Genomic DNA, 18,963 nt, shown 5'->3' on the forward strand with positions numbered 1-18,963 from the left:
ACAAGGATGTACTCTCTTACTACTTCATAAGTATATATTAAAGATAGTGTTTGTAAACTTTTGTTTTCTAAAAAGATATTTTGAATAAAGTAGGGAAAAGCAGAAAAGTGGAGTAGTGAATCAGTAGTTATGCTTATAAAAGTGCAGAGGAGCTGGGTAAGTATAGACTGGTCAGCCTCACCTTCATCTCTGGAAAGATGATGGAACAGCTTACCCTTGGCACTGTCTCTAGGCATATCAAGGACAAGAGGGCCATTTGAGACAGTCAACATGGCTTCACCAGGGGGAAGTCATGCTTGGCCAACATGATAGTATTTTAAGCAGACATAACCAGGTGGATAGATGATGATAAAGCAGTGGATGTGGTCTATCTTGATTTTAGTAAAGCATTTGACACCATCTTCCACAGCATCCTCACAGCTAAACTGAGGAAGTGTGGTCTGGATGATTGGGTAGTGAGGTGGACTGTGAACTGCCTGGAGGAAAAAAGCCAGAGCACTGCGGTCAATGGGACAGAGTCTAGTTGAAGACCTATATCTAGTTGAGTACCTCAAGCATCAGTACTGGAATCAGTACAATTCAATATATTCATCCAACAACTTGGATGAGGGAATAGAGTACACAGTCAGCAAGTTTCCTGATGTCACAAAACTGGGAGGAGTGGCTGATACACCAGAAGACTGTGCTGCCATCCAGCAAGACCTAGACAGGCCATAGGTTTTCAGAAAGTCGTGACATAAAGAAGTAAGGTTTATGTATGAACAGTTGGTTAAAAGAGAGACAAAAGAATGAGAAATATATGGTCCGTCTCTGTACTAGAGAAAGGTCACCAATGCATTGTCCATCAAGACCAGAGAGTGCAGTTAGGTTTGCAGATTGTACGTGTTTCGGTGTTGCGGTTGCTGTTGCTGTCTTAATATTAACAAGAGTAGTTTGCAAAGAATTACAAAGGGAACTTCTAAGTGTGAATGAATGGAAAATAAAATGGTGGATGAAATTCATTCCTATTATTTGTTATAAATTTATTGACAGAGGGAAGAGAAAACCTAATAACACAAAAAGTTACCTCTCAAGTGTAGATTATTAGGCTTACAAGAGTTCTGTGAACACTTCATCTCACCTGCAGTCAAGAAAGTAAAGCTGTTGTTATCAGGAGGCATACAGGGAACATTGGTACGTCACCAGAAAACTCCTGAGATTATTTGCATCTGTGCAGTTATGATGACTCCCTCTCCGACAACGACCAAAATAATGTACTGGAACAGAAGAAACTCCAAAGAAGTGTAAAAAGGTGACTGACGGTATGAGAATGGATGCAGTAGAAGAAATGACCAAGAAAGTTCGTACTTCCTTGTTGCACAGAAAGCACACAACTGTGCATGCAGGCATGTGAAAGAGGTTTCAGAAAGCACAAAGTGCATGAAGAAAAGAGAAGTGATGATGAATAGGCGATCCCTTGTTTAATAGTAGAAATTAGAGGCATCAAAGAACATCAGCAGGGATGGAGTTTGAAACAGAAAAGAGGGGACTTCTTTATGAAAGGCCTAACTGAGCAGTGGACCTCCCTGTGGCTGCATATTGTGAATGTCAGGCGTTTATTTACCTGTGCTCTGGGCCAAAGAAAAACCCCTTCTTCTCTCTAGCACAGTTCTTGAGTCCCTGGGGCCTTGGTGCTTACTGCTTCTCTAATGCTACTCTTGCAAAAGAATATACTCATGCTTCCTTAGACTTATGAATACAGAGGCTAAAAGGGTGCAGCTAAACAGTTTGTGTTGCAGAGTCGGGAGGAAAAAATAAACTGCTTAACACAGCAATGACCAGAAGTATAAGAACACCCGGCCCGGCTAACTTAGTGAACAAGTAAGAACTGCAACAGCAGCATTGTAGTCTTCCATTTCAAATGTTAAGGAATGCAAACAGTTGGCAGAGTTGAGAAAAGTAAACAGAACTTCTGCCTGGAAAACTGAGATTTTTAACCAGCAGGAAAACTCTAGCATAGATAAAGACAGCTGGAAACGGTACGGAGGTTAAACACTCGTGTCCTCATTCAAATCAGTCTTGCTGGGTTTAAACGGAGAGAAAAGCAGCCAAGTTAAGACAAGCAGCAGAGTGGATACAAGTTTTACTGCCCATGTTGAGAGCAAGGTATAGCTAGCAGACATCAAGGACGTGTTAATGCTGTGTAGTTCTTAAGGCTACAAATGACCACCAGAAACTCACAAAATCTCAAGATGTAGCAAGAGGGAGTTAACAGACCGTTTATATTTAGAGATTTTAAACGAATGGAATGCAGGGGCAAATGCTTTGCTTTGCTTTGCCTTCTTTTATCCAGCGGTGTTCAAAATATGCAGCATTGGTCAGAAATCCACCCTGAAGTATCCACACGAAATTAATGGCTCTTTCAGCAGCATTTCATGTGCATCATCTGCATGAACAGCGTCACATCTGTGGGAGCAGGAAAGATGTTACTTCCTTTTTCAACGACTTTTCTACAACCAGAGAAAATACCACGCTACAATTTCTCAGGGAGCACAGGAACTTCTGGCAGTACCACGGAGTGACAGCACTGGGCTGATGAACAGCCGACAGGGGTGCCCATCCATCCATCCATCCAGTGCATACAGTAGGAACTTTTAGGCCGTGGTCTGACGGAAAGTCTACGTGGAGTCAAATTTCAGAGTTGGAGCACTGAATTGCAGTGAGTCACACAGAGAGCCTGAGAGCTGCCTTTGTTCCACTTGTGTCTGAACGTTGGAGGAGAAACAGCAGGCTCCAGTTTTCATTAACTCATTTGCAGAAGTGTAAAATTCATGTTCACTGAACATTTTCCCCACTCTGAGGTCTTTCAACTGACTTTCAAACAATGCTGTCATGGTAAGAACTCTCACTTCTACGTTATTTGTTTAACCCTCATGCTTCTGTATTACGCTCTTTTGTCTCATTCTTTTCCTACCCTCCTCCTTTCTTTTTCTTTTGTTTTCTGCACACCTGCTTCAGTCGTGCCTGGTGGACCTGGGATGTGCTACTACTGTTCTTAGGCCTGTCGATCCATGCTTGTTCAGCAGCTCAGGTCATAGAAGGTAAGACTTCTTCAAGCTACATCTATACAAGTTACATCTATAAATTGAGAGTAAGAGTTAATTTTATGATAAGCTTTGTTAATATAGAAAGATAGAATTTGAAGTTCTTCATTTTCTCTGCTGCTTATTGTTCTTCATTTCATATTCATATTCATTTGTTTTTACAAATTAAGAGCTTAAATTCCTATTCTTTCTGGAAAAGAGAAAATAAATGCATTGGTGTGTATGTGTATATGTGTATGGTAGCCTATTATGCCTGCTCTCTCAAGATTGCTTCAGAGTGTAATAGACAACAGAAAGCACTTAAAAGAAGTAGAGAAAACTGGATGTTTCTGTATGTGTCAAATCAGGGAAAGGTAGAAGAAAGCAACTCGTGTAAAGATGTGTGTCACTGGCTATGTAAGAAATGTGCCTTGATGTGACATGATTGATGCTTGTTAAGTTGTACTGAGATTCCTCTCAGTAAGTGTCTGAGCAAACTGTGACTTTCAGGTCTCTTGAGTAATATATTTATTTTTAATAGCCTTTTTGGCCTTGTAGTGAAAAGTCTTTCTATAATTGTGGATCACATATTCCTATAACTGAGCCAAATCACTTCTCTGGAAGACATAGCCTCAAATTTCAGTTCAAGAAAGAGAACACTGTTTTAAAAGTCTATATGCAATTTGTAAAAGATGAAAAAACTTTGCCTATTACTTTTGCAGCAGGGACAATTATTCTTATATCAAACACACTTTTTTTTTTTTCTTTAATAAGAGTTAAGCAGGCTGTGAATTTGTTCTGTAAATGACTGCTATATAACTATCTGATAAGAGCATTAGAAATAATCTAAGGGAAACAGATACTATGATGAAGAACTCAGTATTACTCAGAACAGGTTTTTTCCTTTTATCAGACACAGGGCAGCTAAGAGTCAATGATCTAGGTAGCTGTCTCAGTAAATAAATGCTGTAAGATCAAATGAGGAACATGTTCTGCTGTGTTACAGATAATTAATTAAGAGGACATGCTATATTCAGCTATTAGAAAGAGAAAAATGTCAATGGATGTCTGAATGTAGATACAAATTATGGAGATACACGTGTATCTCCAAGATACCTTCATCTCTTCCATATTGAGTTCTTCTTGAGCTGATGAATGGCAGTGTGGTGAATGAGATCTGAACTGGAGAGAACTGTTGCTTATGTTTTCCGCCTGGTGCTTGGTTTGAACATTTTCTTCTGCTGAAATTAGGCACTGAGTGCTGAAAATAGGAATAAGATCTTCCTTGATTTGTGATTCTGCAAATATACGAAAGGCATAGGTTCTCCCTGTCACTGCTGAGTAGTCAAGAGGTATATGATTCAGGTCTTTTAGTGTAACCATAGCAGAAATAACATTTACTTCCTTTCCTATAGTTCCTTTTAGTGATAGAGTGCATGGCAATAAATTTTCTAAAAATAATGTGTTGAAACAAAGGGAGATTAATTGACCTGCTGTTAAACCTGTTGTTTCTGCTGTTAAACTTACACAATATCCATTTTTTGTGACTGTCTCCTTTAGTATTCATTGACATCCTTTAGTATACACTGACATGCTATGATGAGTATTACTGCTTTCCAGGATTCTCCAGCTCACTGAATATCATGCTATCTTTCTGTTGGCTGACCTCTCCTCCCTATCCTCATAATGTGGCTATGGCTGAATGGATACGTTTAGCATTTTTTAAGGAAGCTAGGTATCTATTATGTAATACTAAGATCATGCTATATGTTGTGCCAGAGTGTAAAAATGTAAAAAATAAAATATCTCATTCATACTTTTAAAATTCTGTTGCATGTTCCGCAAATGTATGCTATTTGGTCATTATTTCATGAAAACTCTTAAAAAATGCTTGGATTTTGCTTCAGAGTGAAAATAAATAGGGGTTATGAAATCTCATCATTTCCTATGAGCTAGCATTCTGATTTTTTACTGATTTTGTTGGAAGATTATAGTCTGTTTTACTGCAGTTAGTATTGTACAAGTACAAATATACACATACATGTACATCTCCCTCCATTCCTTCCTTTTTACCCAAGAATAGTGCCATTTGAACTACAGAGATCTTCTGCAGTTTTTTCCTCTTGTGTTCATGAAATCTGTGCAGATGTAATACTCTGTTCTGCTCAGGTTTGTGTGTGAAGGTTAAAGACATGTTGGTGTCTTACTGAATTGCATCATCATTTCTCCTTTGTTCAAATGACAGTTAAGCATCTGTACATTAAATAAAAGTAGTCTGGCTTTATCTGGTCTCGCTTTGTGGTGCAAATACTTCATCTTTAATTACACATCTCATCATGTGACTTGATTTACCTTGATTCTATGGCTGCTTTCTGTACATTGCTTTGAATTTTCAACCACAAATTAATTTAGTGAATAGAAGACTCTTGTAAGGCAGTCCCAAACATGCCAGATTATGAACACTATTAAATATATAAAATCTGAATCCTAACACTGCTGAAATTTGAATAAGAGGACCTTCCCTCTGATATGCTCTAGCCTCTTGCAGAAGCCATATTTAATTCTTTCAGTATATCTATGCAGTTATCAATTTTGTTCAGTTTCTGTCATTCAAGTTAGCATGAGCTTTTTTTCAAATAAGTAAGTCAAATTGTTTAAGTGCATGTGGTACTACAGTCTTGTCATGTTTATGTTCTTTAAAAGAAGCTTTACAAATTTCTCACTGACATCTGGATTTTATTATTAGCTAAGCTAAACAGCATTTTCTTTCCCTAAATAATATGCTCTGCAATAGCTTGGCTGTCATTAGGTGGTTGACTTGATGAGCTGAATGGAGAACTGCTGAATTACTGACTTTCTTTGGCTGTTGATCAACTAGTATAATGCATACAAGCAGTTAGCTTGCATTTTTAATCCAGGATGAACCAACACAGTGAGTTTAAATTGCTATATATATATATTTAAAGATTTGTTTCTCTCAAGTAATTATTGTATGTGCTTTGCACTGTGTTACATCTGTAAAATCACTGATATATGCACTGATAGGGTTGGCCCAATGTATTCCTTTCTAAGATAGGATAATTACTGTAATTCTGTTCTGTATGGAACAGAGTGTTTTGTTAAGGTAATTTAGATGTCACTGTATACTCTTGTTTCACTTTGAGCATTTGAGCAGCACAAAGCTGCACTTGAACTTAAACTGAACAAGGCATTGTATATTTTTCAGACACGTCTTCAGGCTGTTACCTGCTGTTGAACACGTAGTTAACACAGAGTTGAATCTGCTTTCATAGCCATTAAAAATATCTTTCCATGCAGAACATAGCTAATTTACTATAGAAAATCATTTGGTTAAGTTGGCATCATCTGTATGAGCTGTAGAACGAACTTGATTTAATAAATCTGTTCCATTTTTTCACTTTCCAAAATGCATTAGTTCTCATGCAATACTTTCTACATGATAATTCTCTAGGACAATCAACTTCTTGTTTGCTAAGCTATTCTACCAGTGAGCAGATGTTCTTTCTTGAAGCCTCTTAATAGAAAACCACCTGGTGTGGATATAGTGTTATAATAGCTATCTTCATTTCCTCTCTGAAGGAACAGAGGAACACAGGAAGCCTGCAGCAAGCAGCTGTTTCCATGATCTAAACAGAAATTAAAATTTCAATTCTATGTTCATTGGCGTTTGAAGGATCTATTCTGCTGAAAAGTCCATCATGAAGTAGTTTCTTTCTGTATTGCTCTGACTCAGCTGTAGATGATGCAACACAATTTCTTGAAGTCTTAGTGGTCATCTGAACATATAAATGCATATACATCTGTTTATTCACTATCATGCCCATTCATAGATTTCTCATAGCTTTATCCTGTAGCTGTTACTCAATCTGTGTCCTATGGAGCAGCTGCTGTGTAAAAACTGCTAGCTCCAGGTACTGTTTGTTGTACTTTCTAACAAGTATCAATTGAACTAAAATATTTTAACTCTGATTTATTTTTTACTAAGCACAATACCTGATCTCAGTGATCTTGTGTTACATACTGAACTACAGAAGCGAATGCATGACTGGAGAGAATGAAGTACTGTTTCAGGTGACTGGGAATAGCAGAATACAGTGGCTTACTTTGTGTGCTGGCATAAGAACAGCCTTGGTTCATGCAATTGAATGCAGACACAAATACATATTTCAACTGCCAACTGCCATTTCAATAAATGAACAGGGAAAGGAAAGATTTTAGCTCCTTTTTATTGTCTCTCATAGTCCAAATTTTTCTTGGATGCAAAGTACTGGACTCCTACTGCACAGCTGTTAATCTAGGCTTAAAGTTGCTTCAGTGTATCCCTAAAACACAGCTGTTTTGAATCCTTGGCCCTGCTCAGTGTTTCTGAGGTGGGTGGGAGAAACCCTTCTGCATAATAGATACAAGTTCTACCAGTAAAATCCAAGGTTTTTCTTGCATAAAATGCAAGTTTCAGTGTGCAGAAAACAGGAAATATCTTCCTAATGCTGCTCCCCTCTCTGTTAGGCCTTAAAAAAAAAATTTCTTGTTTGGGATGTTCAAAGAGCTTCCAAGAACTTTCTTATTGTGACATGTTTTCCAAATCAAGTACTTTCCTTGAAGTTTTCTGTTCTTTTGGCTGTGATTTCTTCCCCTTTCCTTTTTTTTTTTTTTTGTGTATGAGAAATGTGGATTGTTTTTTTTCAAGTGGCATCTCACCGTTGTCCAAATTCATGCAGTGGCTTTGCCAACTCATGCAATATGCCTTGACTAAAAAGATACTGTACTGTTTGGTGAAATCTGACTGCTTTATTTTAAATTTCATTAATATTATCTAAGAGAAGTTGTCTAACTATCACATTCAGTGATAATACAGTGCATTCTCTCTAACCAAATGAATTGATTCTTTTTATGGCTTTGTATTTCTCATTGATGAGATTAGACTCCATGAGATTATGCCATTACACAGCAAATATGGCTACCAATGTACACACTGTGCCATCCCATATTTGTGCTACATCCATACAGAGCATGTTCCAGATTATATGAAGTTGTCTTATGCAAAGTATAGAATCTGTTTTGCTCTGTTTGTATCAGCCCATTCTCTGCTACCATGGACCGAGTATGCACTATGAGTAAGTGAGAGATGCTTACCTCAGCACACCAAGAATTTCAAACTGCACACCAGGAAAGGAAATCTCCAAGTGCTTTCCTGTGTAACAAGACTCTATGATTATACATAATTTCTCCACTATAAATGGAGATACCATGTCATAATCCTTTGCACCTGCACATCTTATCAGTCCAGGGAAACATTATTTTTTAAATATTTCCTCTTTCTATTTTTATTCAAGCTTATTCTAAGTAGATTTTTGGATGGTAGAGTACAAAAATCACCTGGAAGCGTGTAAACAAACAAACAAACAACAACAACAACAAAAAACAACTGTGTTTTGATACCCTCAAAGAACAATCTGCCAGCACTAGGTTATGTGTCTAAATAGTCTGACCAGGATCATTTGGTTGAGACACAGAAAAGAGGGTCCATTGGCTATCAAATCTTCATCTCTTCATTATGAACAGGGTTTCAGGTATGTCTTCTATTCCATTTAGGAATCAACATTTATTGTGGAATGACATTTTTACATGGAACCTGCTATGCTTTTAACTTTATAAGTCAGATGCAAGTTCTAAGCATGTATTTTATTTCTTGCTTGAGGTATCTTTAGGGCAGTTCTGTCTTCATCTTGAAATAACAGGGATAGAAATGGCAAATACAGTGTGCTGTGTTTTCACTGAAATTTTCCTGATTTTGGAGTACAGATGTTTTGCTAATGATTCGTTGGTGCTGTAGCCTTACTAAAAGTGAAGACTTATTCCTGGAGAAAGCAATGCATTCTCCATTGCTTACTAGGTCTATTGCTGTCAGTCATGTCCTTGGTTAACAGTGAATGCCAATCTTGACACAAAATGTATGTTAATTGTATTGATACAATACATGTGCATTTCTGTTCAAAATAGTCTGAATGTTTATTAAAAAAAAACACAATGAAAGTTAAAAGAAAATAAGATCTTGTTATCTGTAGAGATTTAAGTAGACTTTAATTCTTAAGACAAATGTTTTACCTTTAATTTACATAAGTCTGAATTTAGATTTTAACATAGGAAAAAGTTGAGAAAAGTAATGCATGTGAGCTGTTCCATGTATGCTGCTGAGAAACAGCACAGAATAATAGAATCATAGAATCCTTGGAGTTGGAAGGGACCTTTAAAGGTCATGCAGTCCAACTCCCCTGCAATAAATAGGGACACCTACAGCTAGACCAGGCTGGCCCAGCCTGGCCTTGAAAGTCTTCAGGAATCCACTACCTCTCTGGGCAGCCTGTTCCAGTACCTCACCACTTTCACTGTAAAAGACTTTTTCCTTATATCCAACCCAAACCTATCCTCTTTAAGTTTGGAATCATTTCCCCTTGTCCTATCACCATAGACCCTCCTAAAGAGTCTGTCCCCTTCTTTCTTGTAGCTCTCATTGAGATACTGAAAGGCCACTATCAGATCTTCCCAGAGCCTTCTCTTCTCCAGGCTGAACAGTCCCAGCTCTCTCAGCCTGTCCTCATAGGAGAGGTGTTCCATCCCTTGGATCCTTTTTGTGGCTCACTTCTGGACACTCACTTCTGGACGCACTCCAAGTCTCCTCCTCAGTACAGGCCTCTCCTGTACTGAGGACTCCACATCTGGACACAGTATTCCAGGAGAGGCCTCACCAGCACAGCAGAAATTTGTGTTTGGGTAGGTGAAAGAAGTAGTATTTTCCATCCTGCTCTGTAGTGTTTTTGCTACCCCCCTTTTTTTTTTTTTTTTTCCCCTCTGGTTCTGGAAGCACTTAAAGAATGCTGCAGTGAGTATTACTGGGCATACACACTCATGTGAGATCTCTATGGCCTGATGGTGTATTGGGTTTACACCACAAGATTTGGGTAGAAGGTTGTGCATGGAAAAAGGAGTCTGAAGAGTCTGACTCCATCTTTTTTTCATCCTTGCTTCAGATATTCACATACATTGAAAATATTCCCCCTTAATCTGCTCTTCTCTAGATTAAATAGTCCCAGCTCTCTAAACCTCTTCTCACAAAAGAGATGCTTCAGTACTTCTTTAAACATCTTCTTGGCACTTTGTTGTACTCTGTCCAGTAGCTCTCTGTACAGGGAAGCCCAGATCTAGACACAGTGCTGCAGATGCAGCCTCACCAGTTCTGAGTAGAGGGGAAGGATCACCTCCCTCAGCCTGCTGACATCACTTCTTCCAGTGCAGCCCAGGATATCATTAGCCTTCTCTGCTAAAACAAGGGCACGCTACTGGCTCGTGTTCCACTTGGTGTCTTTCAGGTCCTTTTCTGCCAAGCTGCTTTCCTGCACACTGGTCCCCAGAGTATATTCATACATGAGACTGCTCCTCCTCAGGTGAAGAACTCTGGTGAGAACTGAGAACTACTGAATGAAATAGTCTCCTTTCAAAAGAGTGAGCCTCAAACTGCAACTTATTTTGAAAGTGAAATCCAGCACAGGGATCATGGGGCCTTGAAGGACCACAGTATATCCCATAAGCATTTTACATATGCTTCAACACCCACAGAGGCCTGTTAAAGGCTTTCCAGTGACTGGAAAGGAATTAGCAAGAATTGCATGTGGTTTTACTTTTCCTTAGTAGTTCTTGTGTGAGCAATGAGGAGAAAGGAATTAAAATTAAACTTGCTCATGTTTTAGGTACATAAATGATGTAACTGATACAAGGGACAGCTTTTTAAATAATACTGTACTTCAATCAGATTTTCCTTTGTTATGTATTTATTTTGCAATGCATATCTGAAGTATATGTTGAATGAGCACAGAATTGTGACTGTTCTGGATTATAAATATGGTTTGCAAAATCTGTGCTTAAAAATGTGAGAATTATTAAAATGTGAATCTAAAATAAATAGTTTCACTCCTTCTGGCCTCTCATAACCCTTAGCATGCTGGAGATAAATGAAGTGTAACTGCACAAAAAAAAAAAAAAAGTTAAAACAACGTTGAGGAAGTTTTTTTTTTTTTTTTTAATAGGCCTGCACCTAGAAAAACATCTTTTGAAAACTGAATCCACACCACTGTAATTCAAACAGTAACTCCATTGATCAGCTTGTGGAATGAAAGAGATTCCTATGGAATGTAGGAAAAGAAAGGTAGCCACTAGAGCAGTGTATATAAAGAAAACAGTCTAGTGGTGTGTGCTTTGAAAAAATCCTTTCACTTTATAGATATGTTTTAGAAATAATGCTGACTGAAGTATTTAGCATTTAGATAATATATTTAATGGATGATATTACACTAAACTTCATTTTAAGAGCTGTAACATCTTTTGTCAGAAGTGAATTTGATTACAAAACTAAGCAATAAATTACTATTTATTTTCACCTTTAAAATGAAGATTTAGAAGGGAATTTTAAAACTACTTGCCAAGAACACAACTGTCATAAATATGTATGATGAAAGGATAAAGAGATGAAATCAAAAGTGGAGGAGAATCATGTTTAGGTATTCCTAATCTGCTTCCTCTCTCAGCTTGGAATGCACTTGGAAATTAAGAAGAAAGATCTGACAAGTATTCAAATGCAGTTTGAATTTACCTTTCCCTTGCTCTGGATTTCTAAAAGCTGAAATGATACATTCTATTTCTTTTCTGTAGTAGAGGATGTTTATTTCATTAGAGAAGTTGAACTCTGGAAATAGTGTTACTACATGAATATATATATGATGGAGTAGTATGTTTTAGTTATAAATCTCCTGTGGACTTGCTTAAATATCACTGTTTTCTATGGAAAATAAATAGAAAGAAAAAACTGAAAGTCTGTCAGTCGAGTAGAATAATTTCTGCGATTCTATGAGATAGGCATAGACCCCTTCACTGGGGCACAACTCTAGATATCTACACCCTCTATTTTAAAAACCTGTCTGTTTCTGTACTTATCAGAATTCCCTAGTTCACTTCATGTCACTGTAGATGTTCACATACCAGATATGATGGTGTAGCCAGTTACATTCACATCTATGTAGCTTAGGTTGTGTGGTCATGTAATAGAATCGCAGCATTCCAATTTTAGGGACACCCACTCAGATCCAAGATAAATGTCTTGTCCTTCTGAGTCTAATGTTATGTGGTTGCATTCTGTTAGCCAAAATTACTTTGTGTTTATTTTCCCTTTTTTTACAATAACATTAAAAACCCTACACTGGACTCCACAGGCTGTATCAACTAGTTTGTTGGTGTCATTCCCAATCAAGCAATACAGCTGCCAAACAGACCACTGGGGAGCTGACCAGGCTTACGAAGAAGTTAATTTTTGTGGGCAAATGACTTTCCTGGAAAGGGTGTAAGGGAATTGATACTTTTGATTTCAGTGTTGTAAATTTCAATGTTTTGGTTTTACTTTCTACTTTTAGCTACAATTATCATGTAAAATTAATGTTTCTATGAAACATTCTTAGCACTTAAATGCAAATAACTGTCGAACACAAGTTTAGTTTTACAATCAGTCATGTTTTTACTTTTACAAAGTCTCAGTTTGGGTATTGGGTGTAGATTCTAAATTGTATAAAATTATCCCAACTGTAGAGACAGCAGCAGAACTACCATAATTTGTCACATCTGAATATTAGTTTCCTTAATCTGTTTTTCCAAAAACAACTGAGATTTTGATAATCAAGGAAGTGGTTTAAAGTCAATCCTTCCTCCTAGCTTTCAGAATTGATTCAGCTTTAATCTACTGCAATATTTTGCCATTACTTGAATATTCCTTATTACTGGTACATTTTTGATATCTAGCAGATCACACAGTGCCACTAGAAATCCTGATGTCTGGATTTCAGGTGATGAACCCACATGTGGGTGTTTTATTGGTTATTTGCAGGATGATGTTTATGTTTGCAGTACTTTTATAGCTTGTTGGCAGAGTAATGAGAGAGAGGAAACATCTAGATCCTGTTCACTTTTAGATTTTCTTGACAGTTGTGTAAATATGAGTAGGAAACGGGAGAAGGTGGAGCAGGAAAGTGATTCCAGCTGATGGTGGAAGAAAAAGGAACTGGAAGAATCTGGATAACTCACTGCTCAGAACTTGGAGAGCATAGAACCTAGCTTGCATAATGCTATAAACACAACTAGACTAAGACTTCTGTAGAAATTCTGACACATCAAAATACATGCTTTAGTTCAGATATGATTAAAATTTTATGCATCATAGTTATGCTATTACTTCATGACACACATCTTTGCTTATCACCAGTAAAATTGTTAAGACTTCTGCTATTCAACATTCTAGAGGATATTAAATCATTTTTGGCTATATATGTGCAAAACATAACATATTCTTTGTCTAATAATATAGTCTAATAATATATATATATGTATATATAACTTCCAGTTGTACAATTTAAAATTTAACAGACCATTCAGCTTTTCAAGACAACATCTACTGGTTATTCCATGTTGCAGACAAGTCCTGGAGAACTGCTGGCAGTATGTTGCAGAGAAAAAATAGTTATTTCTGTAATTCAACATGATAGTAGAGCTGTTGAAGTGAATATTAGCAAGCTGGAAAATATATTATCTACAGTTTCACTTTAAATTGATGATCCTAATATTAATTATTATCTACCTGATAATCTGCTGTAAATTATTTAGTCTACAGACAGTGATATCAAAGATGTCACGTATAGATAACTCTAGTTTTGGTAAACATACTTACTTCAATCTGAAAGTAATGCCTTCTATTTAGTTCCATGGAAACTACAAATAGCAGATACAAAGAGCACAATCATAATATTTGATAGAGCTTCAAAACATGTAGTCATCACTATTAGCCAGTTCGCATGGATGAGCTGATGGAGATGAGATGCCTCTCATTTCGTGGTGTTACAGCTAAGCAGCTAAGCATGATCCTCTAGAATATGGCTTGTCTTTCATGTCACCGTTGCCACTGCTGAAACGCACCACCTGTTGCCTGTGCTAACATCCACTCCATAAACATCAGCAAGTATTGATAAATATTAGTGGATACAGTTTTTTTCTGCATTAAGGAATTAGGTGACAAACCTCTGCTTCATACACATTTCCATGTCAGACACCATTTAGTCAGACTGCTCCTCTGCTGCCATCTGTCACTTGGCAACAAAATGTAATCACAGGATCACAGAATTGCTCAGGTTAGAAAAGACCTTTAAGATCATGAAGTCCAACCGCAACTTAACCATGCTACCTTAACTCTAACAACCCACTGCTAAATCATTTCCCTGAGCACCACATCCAAACAGTTTTTAAACACATTCAGGGATGGTGACTCAACCACCTCCCTGGGGAGCCTATTCCAGTGCTTAACAAACCTTTCTGTAAAGTTTGTCCTGATATCCAACCTAAACCTGCCCTGGTGCACCTTCAGGCCATTTCCCCTCATCCTGTCATCTGTCACCAGCTAGAAGAGACCAACCCCGCTCTCGCTGCAATCATCCTTTGGGTATTTGAAGAGAGTAATAAGGTCTCCCCTCAGCTTCCTCTTTCCCAGACTAAACAGCCCCAGTTCCTTCAGTCACTCCTCATAGGAGTGACTCATAGGGCATATTCTTCAAGCCCTTCACAAGTTTTGTTTCCTTTCTTTGGACCTGCTCCAGCACCTCAATGTCCTTTCTGTATTGAGGTGCCCAAAACTGGACAGAGTACTTGAGTTTGGGGCCTCACCAGTGTCAAATACAGGGGCAGGATTACTTCCCTAGGCCTGCTCACCACACCATTCCTGATACAAGCCAGGATGCCACTGACCTTCTTGGCCACCTGGGCACGCTGCTGGCTCATATTCCACCAACTGTCCATCAGTACAGCAAGGTCCCTTTCCATCAGGCAGCTTTCCAGCCACTCCTCCCCAAGCCTGTAGGGTTGCCTGGGGTTGTTGTGACCAATACGCAGGACCTAATACTTGACCCTATTGAAACTCATAGAGTTTGCCTCGACCCATCGATCCAGTCTATCCAGGTCCCTCTGTAGTGCCTTTCTCCCCTGCGGCAGATCAACACTCCCTCCCAACTTCGTGTTGTCTGTGAACTTACTGAGGGTGCACTCAATCCCCTCATCAAGGTCATTGATAAAGATGTTGAATAGGAGTGGCCCCATTACCAAGCCCTGGGGGACACCACTTGCGACTGGTTGCCAACTGGATTTAACTCCACTGATCACAACTCTTTGGGCCCGGCAATCCAGCCAGTGTTTCATCCAGCAGAGCATACACCCATCCAAACCATGGGCAGCCAGCTTCACCATGAGAATGTTGAGGGGGACAGTGTCAAAGGCTTTACTAAAGTCCAGGCAGACCAACCAGGTCAATAGCCTTACCTTCATCCAATAAGAGGGTCACCTTGTCATAGAACAAAGTTGGGTTTGTCAAACAGGATCTACTGTTCATGAACCCATGCTGACTGGGCCTGATCCCCTTCTTGACCTTTAATTGATAGAATTTAAAGGAATATTGGTGGGAAGGTTCAAACTCTATTGCTATATCAACAGGGGAGAGAAATATAGAATCATGAAAGAATTATAAAATATCCCAAGTTAAAAGGGACCCATAGGGATCATCAAGTTCAACTCCTGGCTCCACACAGGCTCCAGATGTTTCTTGAACTCCAGCAGCTTCAGGCCATTACCCTTGCCTGGGAAGCCTGTTCCAGTGCCTGACCACTCCCTCAGTGAAGAACCTTTTCCTGATATCTAACCTGAACCTCCTTTGTCGCAGCTCCGTGCCATTCTCTTAGGTTCTGTTGCTGTCACCAGAGAGAGCAGATCAGCATCTGTCCTTCCACTCCCCTCCTGAGGAAGCTGTAGGCCACCATGTTGTCTTCCCTCAGTCTCCTCTTCTTCAGGCTTAACAGAGCAAGGGATTTCAGCCACTTCTTGTTCTTATTTGCTTTCTCCAGAGTTGCCTTTCATCTTCGGGAAGAAATTCTGGCAAAACTAACTCATCTTTCTCTGTTTCATCTCTTTTTATGGTGCCTACCAAAAATGTATGTCTGCAAATCTCATGTCCTAGAACTACGATCAGTCCTGCTGATCAGGAATTTATACTGAGAAAACAATTTACTTGTCATTATTAAACAAAAATATGCATGATAAAAAGAGGGTTAGCTAAGCTATGTGTTTTAATGACTTATTTATTACTGCTGACCTGTACGGTATACTCCGAGTTGGCAGTCTGGTATTGCATGTGTACCACAATTAAAAATATGCTGCAAGTAGGAACACAAATCAGTTGTAATGGTTTAGTTTGAAGAAGTGGAAAACCAAAAGGTGGTGGAAATCCAAAATAGAGGAATTGCATTTTTATTCTGATTACTACTGATTGGCAGTATTGCTTTATAAGATTGTATCTGCTCTGTTCTGTTCCACATCCTTTTTTTTAAGAAAGGACAAGAAATGTCAATGTCTCCATTGCAGTGCTGTGCAGAGTACTTAAAATATACATCAAACTACTACTTCCCTGAATTTGACTCCGAGAGCCCCAAATTGTAATTGAAACTGTGCCAATAAATACACTTTTTCAACCCAATTCATCAAAATTAAGGAAGATTTTTGAAGTATGGTCCAGGATACACTTCCCTCTTTCCTATTTGGTGAATGGTATTTGTTCAGTGCTGCTTAATACTATTGACATTCTAAGTTTCATACATGACATACTCTACATGGGAATTCTGCCTTCATTAGTCACTATGCTGATGAAGAGAATAATTCATTATAAAACTGCATTTTTAAAATTTCTCATTTTCTTTTATGCTTCCTTAGCATGCTTGGTAAGTGACCTGATATCTCTCTTTTTCTTTCTTCCATTCTTTCAAGTTTTTGTTCCTCTTACTGGATAATTCAGTTTGAGGAGAGTGACATTGCATCAGTTGGTGATACCATTGTCAAAGTGGGTAAAGTTTGATTTATATGAGTATGTCATCAGGATTTTATGATTTTTGTTATCTGTATTCCACATCATAACATCATGGGGTGCACTGGGAGTTAAGGAGTTAATGCTCCAGTTCCGTGCATTGTTGATAGTTTTTGTGTACCTTTCTCAGAAGAGAAAAAGAACTATATATCCCAAAAGACTTCTCTGTTCCATTTCTGTTTCCAATTCAGAGGGAAAGATAAAACTGCTTGGGAGTCACAAGACTGCCCTTCTTTTTATTTCTGCTCATCTCTGCAGTGTGTGCTCTCTAGCTGTCTTGCCTTCAGCACTGGAGTACGGCATTCGGTATTGGACACTGTCTCTCTCATTTTATTTGATTCATTAGCTTTAATTCCAATTATATTGTGTTATCTCGCATTCTGCTATCATATTTAGTAAAGTAGTTTTCTCCAATTAGCTTTTTGCCACTGTTTTGTTTTTAGGCCCATCTCAGGGCATAGATCTGTGGGTTCCCCCACTCCATTTAGTCACAGAACCAGGCCAAACCAGACCATAACCAGAACACAGTGACAATGTGTTCATTAAAAATTTGAACTTCACATTATCAAAACCTCTTTTAAAACCATTACTTACTATAAATTGTTAAGATGATTTAAATGACTTTAAAAAGATATCTAAGATGTACATATGCTGTCAAGCTTCCATTACAAGATTAGGGCCCTAACATTTTGATGTCTTTGATTAGTGATATTTGCTAAATACCTCAGGTGTGAATACTGTAGCTGGCAAACAGGTTAAGACTGGAGGCAGTGTGGGCTGTAGCAACCATACCCTGGCCGAGTTCCTCATCTCAAGGAGTGTGGGCCTGACAAAGAGCAGAGTCAGGACCCTGAATTTCAGGAGAGTGAACTTCCAGTTGTTTAAGGAATTACTGAATGGGATCCCCTGGGAAACTTTCTTTAGGAACACAGGAATGAAGCAGAGCTGGTAGCACTTTAAGGACACCTTTCTGAGAATGTAAGAGCTCTCTATCCCCCAGCATAAGATACCAAGCAGAGAAGGTAGGAAAAAAGCTTGGCTGAGCAAGGACCCACTAGTCAAACTGAGGGGAAAGAAGGAAAAGTAAAGTGTATGCAGTGGGAGCAGGGATAGGTGGCCTGAGAAGAATACGGGGATGTTTCACAGACACAGGGATTGGATCAGGAAAGCCAAGGTGCAGATGAAAAAAACATGGCAAAGGACGTGAAAAATAACATTTTTAAATTCTTTATTTCAAATTCTTTAGCTACATTGTTCATAAGATAGGAAAATCAGAATGTACCCTCTCTGACAAATGAGAGAATTGGCTTCCTCAGACATGAAGAAGGCTGGGGTACCTAACAAGTTCTTTGACTTGATCTTCACTGCCAGTCAGGCTTCCCACACCTATTGTATCCTTGAATTTCTAGGTGGTGTTTGAGGGAGCAAAATCTGTAAGAGCCGAACAAGTTGGAGACCACCTCATGAGGCTGAATGTGTACAAGTCTATGGGCCTGGACAACATGCATCCCAATATCCTGAAGGAATGGGCCGATGTGATTATCAGACTACTCACCATCACATTTGAAAAGTTGTGGCTGTCAGGCAAAGGCCCTAGTGACTTGAAAAAGAGAATAATTATTCCCATTTTTAAGAAAGAAAGGAAAGAAAGTCCTGAGGATCTGCAGGCCAGTGAGCCTCATGTCTGTGCCTGGGAAGATCATGGAACAGATCCTTCTGAAGGACATGAGGAGGTCATCCAAGATGGGCAGGATGGCTTCACCAAGGGCAGATTATGCATGATCACTTTGGTGGCCTTCTATGATAGAATGATGACACCAGTAAACAAAGGAAGTGCAACTGATGTCATCTATCTGGACTTGTGTAAGGCATTTGACTTGTTTCCATACCATA

At 38.6% G+C, this 18,963-nt stretch overlaps 1 protein-coding gene across 5 annotated transcripts in view; it reads left to right on the forward strand.

Annotated features, from left to right (window-relative positions):
* The first annotated feature begins 2,707 nt into the window (after positions 1–2,707).
* Positions 2,708–18,963, forward strand: part of COL15A1 (collagen type XV alpha 1 chain) — a 106,266-nt gene continuing 90,010 nt past the window's right edge. For 3 of the 5 annotated variants that reach the window (XM_004935077.5, XM_004935079.5, XM_004935078.5), the window contains exons 1-2: positions 2,708–2,874; positions 2,998–3,080. In XM_004935077.5, the coding sequence (XP_004935134.1) occupies positions 2,864–2,874; positions 2,998–3,080 (94 nt within the window). In that variant the 5' untranslated portion in view covers positions 2,708–2,863. Of the gene's footprint in view, positions 2,875–2,997; positions 3,081–18,963 lie in introns of those variants that run through there. The other 2 variants (XM_015275923.4, XM_025147616.2) reach the window with 2 other exon arrangements.

Source organism: Gallus gallus, chromosome 2 (assembly GCF_016699485.2).
Source record: "Gallus gallus isolate bGalGal1 chromosome 2, bGalGal1.mat.broiler.GRCg7b, whole genome shotgun sequence".
NCBI lineage: Eukaryota > Metazoa > Chordata > Aves > Galliformes > Phasianidae > Gallus > Gallus gallus.